The 6,000-nt window shown below is 39.5% G+C and overlaps 1 protein-coding gene across 1 annotated transcript in view; it reads right to left on the bottom strand.

Annotated features, from left to right (window-relative positions):
• Nucleotides 1–476: 476 nt before the first annotated feature.
• LOC131252945 (inner membrane protein PPF-1, chloroplastic) overlaps nt 477–6,000 on the bottom strand; it is a 29,903-nt gene continuing 24,379 nt past the window's right edge. Inside the window, exons 9-11 of the mRNA XM_058253741.1 lie at nt 2,406–2,555; nt 2,181–2,307; nt 477–788 (exon numbers count right to left, since the gene is read on the bottom strand). Coding sequence (XP_058109724.1) covers nt 678–788; nt 2,181–2,307; nt 2,406–2,555 — 388 coding nt within the window. The 3' untranslated portion in view covers nt 477–677. The remainder of the gene's footprint in view (nt 789–2,180; nt 2,308–2,405; nt 2,556–6,000) is intronic.

The raw sequence follows: 6,000 nt of genomic DNA, 5'->3' as shown, positions 1-6,000 counted from the left end.
TAGATATTCTGACTAAAGGTATAAAAAGTCAGGGTGCAGCCCACCAATTTTAGGAGCATGGATAGTTCACAATGAGCATGTATGAGCTTGGGAATTGGGAATACCTTTGTTTAATCAGCACGTTCCATAGGGGTGTAGACTCATGTCCCTGAGGTTATGGCTCATGATCCAAGTGACGCAACATATGGTCATGGGTTCAATCAGCCCCAGTTTAGCCCAAAACAACAGATGTAGTCAGTCCAGCACCTTAACCAGAATGGAAGATGATCCAGTTTCAGATGTCTTCAAATGACAAATGCCTGAACACTGTTGTTCTAATTCCAACCTCGGTTCACATGTCGTCAGTGCCTAAATTGAAACAACTATGATGCAAATACGTTGCCTACCTAAGCTCTTCTTAACACAGCCGAACGACTAAGGTATCTATTTTCTTCTGATGCTCAAAAACTATCCTATAAGCGAAAGAGAGGCACATGTGAGATCCTGAGCAAAATCATGTTTCCTTCTTTCCTTTTTTTCTTAACAAGTGAATTATTATTTGGGCCAGGAATAGAAACCTTATCTTAAAATAGCCCAATATAAAAATGGCCATTAAATTTTCTAAACAGATGCAGTTTCTTGAGATATACATGACTCACCAGAAGCTACAACAAGCTCAAAGGATATACATGATGTATTCATGCTGCACGCTTCCTCTTTGACCGCTTGCTTCTCCTCGGTCCGGTATAATTTGGAAGTTGTTTGCTGTTACTAGAAGCATATGCTTGTTCAAGGGCTTCGTTTTCCTCCTGTTGATGTAAGGTCAGTTCAGAAAGGCTCGAACTAAACTTTCTAGGCTAATGGATTTGTATTTTATAAATTAAAATAGAGGCTTTATCTGACAGGAAAATTTTTGAATCCCTGTTTCACAAAATTCCGATACGCGGTGGGGCCCACAACAGCAACTTGGCAAAGGAGTTCTCACCTCTCATTTGCAGGTTGCTCTTTCGAAAACGAAAAAAAAAAAAAGAAAAAAGAAAAAAACAAAACAAAACAAAACAAGACAGAAAAAGAATTCAATGTACAAAATGTTTAGTTTCTCTCATTGTTCATGTGAAAAATCTTGTGATTGAGTTCATTATATGCTTCTCAATTTCTAGATTATTGTACTATAAGCCTTCACAAGAGGCATATAAATATAGAGAAGGTCACAAACACAACTAGTTGGACAATAGCGTTCTCGTCCAACTAGTTGAGCTCATTATATGCTTCTCAATTTCCTGATTATTGTACTAAAAACCTTCACAAGAGGCATATAAATATAGAGCAGGTCACAAACACAACTAGTTGGACAATAGCATTCTCTTCGAACTAGTGCATAATTGCCTGTGTCATGAGTGTATGACATCCAACCCACCCAAGAGGTTGGCTCTATCATGAAGATCAGCCAGAACAATAATCAGACAAATCCACTCATCCGATGGTCCACATGTGCTCTTCAGACCAGATTGATGGTTGTCCTCTGTTTTCAATGGTGTGGCCCACATGATGACTGGATTGGTCCACTTTTTGCGTCTTCGTGGTGGGGCGGACATTTTGGACAGGTTGGATGTTGTACAAACTTGACACGTTGGCATTTATGCGCAAGTTGGATGATAGCATCATTGTCCAACTAGTTTTGTGTGAGACCTCCTAAGTATAATGAGCATGACTAAAACCTGACAAGAAAAGACAATAATATTGAATCATGAAAAGTCAGCTTATTGTTTGAAAACCCGAAAAGTTGACTTAAAGTCCATCAGGTCAAGTTAACTTGAAATCTTATCCGGAAAGTCAGAAAACTTGATAGTAAAAACTCAATAATTATTTCAAATAAAAACAATGCAATACGATAAATAAACTAGTAAAAATATGAAATCCTATTAGAAAACCTAAAACCAAAGAAAAAACTGGCATTGACTTGAAACACTCAAAACAGACTCAAAGGAAATGAGCTTTTGCAAGTTGACTCAGTCAAGTTTCAAGAATACTCGACAAGTTTTTAAACCATGGTTCACACTGCCAGGGCAGTCAACAGCCCGGGCCTATTTTGATTTGGACCCAGACACAAACTGGTCAGGCCTGGCATATTAAAAATTTTGACTTTGTTCAAACAGGGCCCTGCTGACAACTGCACAAAGCATTCAAGGCCAAGAACCCACCTTCTCCTTTGTCTCTTCATCAGAGACATCATCAGAATCAGACATGGAAGCCAGCACCTCAATCTCTTCAGCTGTCAACGATTTGTTCGATTTCTTCCTATTTTCTTCTTCTCTTAATTGCCTAAACCTGTTTTTCAATACGCTAATCAGTATTAAGGAAAAATCAATGAATAATGATCGATCTGGAAAATTAAGAGCATAAGTTTGTTGAAATGGAGTAACCACCTTTCACCATTCCGTACTGGCTGAGATGTTGAACGCTTTGCTCGTCCCGCACTAATGATTCCACTCGCATCCTCACCAACAACGGGTTTTGCACCGCCTAATTTCCTTAACCATACTTGTTGTGCTGTGCTGAGAACATTGTTCGTGAACCTAAACCAAAGGAAAAAACCGCACACATAAATATAACATTCCAACATATGCATGAAACAAAAAGTACCATTTCCATGTCATTCTGACATCATTTGACATTGACTTTGAGCCATAATCTTGGATGGTGAAAATATGGCACTAACCAAATAGAGAGAAACAAACAACTCAACTGGGCTTTCATGTGCAATGTTGTCAAAATCGTAATCGTATTATCGTAATACAGTGTTCAAGTTGTCGGTATCGCTAAAGTTTTGCTAGCTAGAGATAAAGATATAATATCGTTATCGTCGATAATATCGCCGATACCGGGAAATGCAGGGAAAAAGTGGGAAATATGGGAAAAAACAGCGGAATTTTTTAATGAAACTTCAGGACAGGCCTAAATACACATATTTGCATATTTAGGAATTTAAAAAAAAAATGGTAAGAAGAATGCATTAAATAATAAGTTTTCATTTAATGGGACCCAAAAGCATACGTTGCCGTAAAATATCACTCTAATAAACAAAATGAGTTTATATAATAAAAATGCAACTAGCGTACAATAATTAATACATGTAATAATAAATGAATTCAAAAGGTACACTTTTCTGGCCATATTTCATCCCACATGGAGTGACGAGGTGGCTTATAGTCATCATCTGGATCCCGTTGCAGTTGGGGCGTGGTACTGTTGCCCAACATGTGGGCAGTATTGTTACCAGGTCATCCTCTGCTTGTACTATGGTCCATTTGAGATTTGGATACGCTTCAAGTTTTGGATCATGCCCTAAATTTAGTTTTTAATATAGATGGACAGCATAGATTTAGTCACATAATCAAGGTGGCCCCACACTCAGGGGTACCATGCACCTGGTGGATTTGGGGATCCATCAAAGCCACTCCCATGTTACCCGGGTAACACCATGTTACTCTTACTGTGTGGGGCCCAATTTTATCATTGTGACAAATCCACTCCATTCATCCGTTTCGAAACATCATTTTAATACGTGGTCCCCAAAAATGAGGTAGATCCAAATTTCAAGCAGGCCACACTAAAGGAAATAGTAGTGATTGAATCCCACCATTAAAAACCTTTTACGAGCCATGAAAGTTTTTGATCAAGATGATAATTGTGTTTTCGCTTCATCCAAGTCAGTGTGACCCAATCAAGAGGTTGGATGGTAGAAAGACATTACAGTGGCCCCCATAGAGCACCAAGCCAAGTCGCACACGCGACTTCATCGTGAACACACTGATTGGTGTCGAGCATACTGAGGAAACTCTAAGGGGCCCACCGTCATTTATGTACTTTATCTACTCTGTCCATCCATTTTACCGTATAATTTTAGGTATTCATGTAAAAAATGAAGCATATCGAAACCTCAAGTGGACCACACCATAGGAAACAATGTGAATTGAACATATACCATTGAAAAATTCTTAGAGGCCACATAAGTTTTAGATCAAGCTGATTTTTTATGTTTTACCTTCATCCATGTTTGTATGATCTTATATACAGTATTGATGACGAATAAACATCATTGTGCGCCCTAGAAAGGTTTCAACGGTGGAATCATTATTCCCATTGTTTCCTTTTGTGTGGTCCACTCGAGCTTTGGATATGCTTCAATTTTGGGATTAACCCCTAAAATGACCTAGAAAACGGATGGACGGCATGGATAAGCCACATATAGTCATAGTGGGCCCAAGAGAGTTTACTTAGTACGATAGTGTACGAGTTACTAGGTACGCAACAAAAAAGCCGTCACAGGCTTGACACAAATTAGCTAGGGATGTCACCAAGTTTTGTGGACCCCACCATGGTATATTTGTTATTTCCATGTTGTCTATCCATTTGGCGAGATCATTTTATGGCATGAGCCAAAGAGTGAGGTAGATGCAAAGCTCAAGTGGACCCCACCAAAGAAAACAGTGGGGATTGAACGCCTACCATTAAAAACTTAATGGGAGCCACAGAAGTTTTCAATCAGGTTGATATTTATGTTTCCCATTATTTGATGTTTGTGTCAACTTATGAACAAATTGGATCTCAAATAAACATCATGGTGGGCCCTAGGAAAGTTTCCAATGAACTTATGAACAAATTCGATGTTTTTGTGAACTTGTGAACAAATTGGATCCTTACTATTGCTCGGGTGGTAGACTCTAACGAGTTTTAACACCCGGTCAAGGATTCGAGTATCCATAGGTGGTGAAATCCCACTACGGCGTGAGTGTGTGGGTGTGTGTGCGTGTGTAAAAAAAAAAACATCATGGTGGGCCCTAGGAAAGTTTCAACGGTGTGCGTTACTGTCCCCACTGTTTTCTGTGGTGGGGTCCACTTTGACTTTGGATATGCATCATTTTTGGGATCATGACATAATATGATCTCGCCAAATGGATGGATGGTATGGATATAACATATATAAATATGGTGGGGTCCACAGAACTTGGTGACGTCCTTCAATATGAGATCATTGCTGAAGCCGAAGCAGATTGGCTGGTGTACCACACAACAACTATATAGCTGCTGTAGGTACGTGTCGTGCGAAGACGAGCACTGACGCTCCTCGAGCTCCGAGTTGTACGAACGGTTCAAAGGAGATCAAAGTTACATGGGCCCCACAGTGATGTATTTATTATATCTACACTGTTCATCTATTTTTAGAGATCATTTTAGAGCATTATCCAAAAAATGAATCATATCCAAAGATCATCTGGACCACACCACAAATAGCAGCGGAGATAATGATTTTCACCGTTAAACAATTCGTAGGGCCCACCATAACGTTTATTTTCCATCCAATCTGTTCATAAGGTCACAAAGACCTGAATGAAGAGGAAAAACAAATTTCATATTGATCCAAAACTTCTGTGACCCCAAAAAGGGTTTCAATGGTAGACGTTCAATCCCCCACTGCTTTTTGCAGTGTGGTCCACTTGATAGTTAGATCTGTCTTATTTTTCTTCTCAAGCCTTAAGACGAGCTCGCCAAATGGATTGACGGTTTGGATATAACACATACCTCATGATCAGACCCACAGAACTTGCTGATGTCAATATAGCAGCTATATAGATGGTGTAAGGTACACCAGCCAATCCGCTTCCGTCTGTAGCTTAATCCGCGTCCTTATATCATCGAGCCTCGAAATAAAGAGGAAAAAAAAAAGGATGAAGAAGAAAACCCTGAAATTTCATTCGTGAGGGATTCTTGCCGGAGAAAGGGGGTTTTTGAGGGAGGGTTTCGAAACCCTATATCATTCCCAAATCGCGAGGAAATTCCCAAAATTGCTGATTTTTCGCCGAAATTTCAAGCTTCCAATCGAAAAAGGAAAGGGAATTTTGAGGTTTTTCTTACCTCTTTGCAATGTTCGCAGATCGACGGGAGGCATTCTTCCGAGTTGTGAGTTCCGATTAACCAGTACGCGATCACTCTCACGTATTTACAAAAACAGCGAAATCA

The sequence above is a fragment of the Magnolia sinica genome, chromosome 8 (genome assembly GCF_029962835.1).
Source record: "Magnolia sinica isolate HGM2019 chromosome 8, MsV1, whole genome shotgun sequence".
Classification (NCBI taxonomy): domain Eukaryota; kingdom Viridiplantae; phylum Streptophyta; class Magnoliopsida; order Magnoliales; family Magnoliaceae; genus Magnolia; species Magnolia sinica.
The sequence above is the reverse complement of the archived record's forward strand: the minus strand, read 5'-3'. Positions and strand labels throughout refer to the sequence as shown.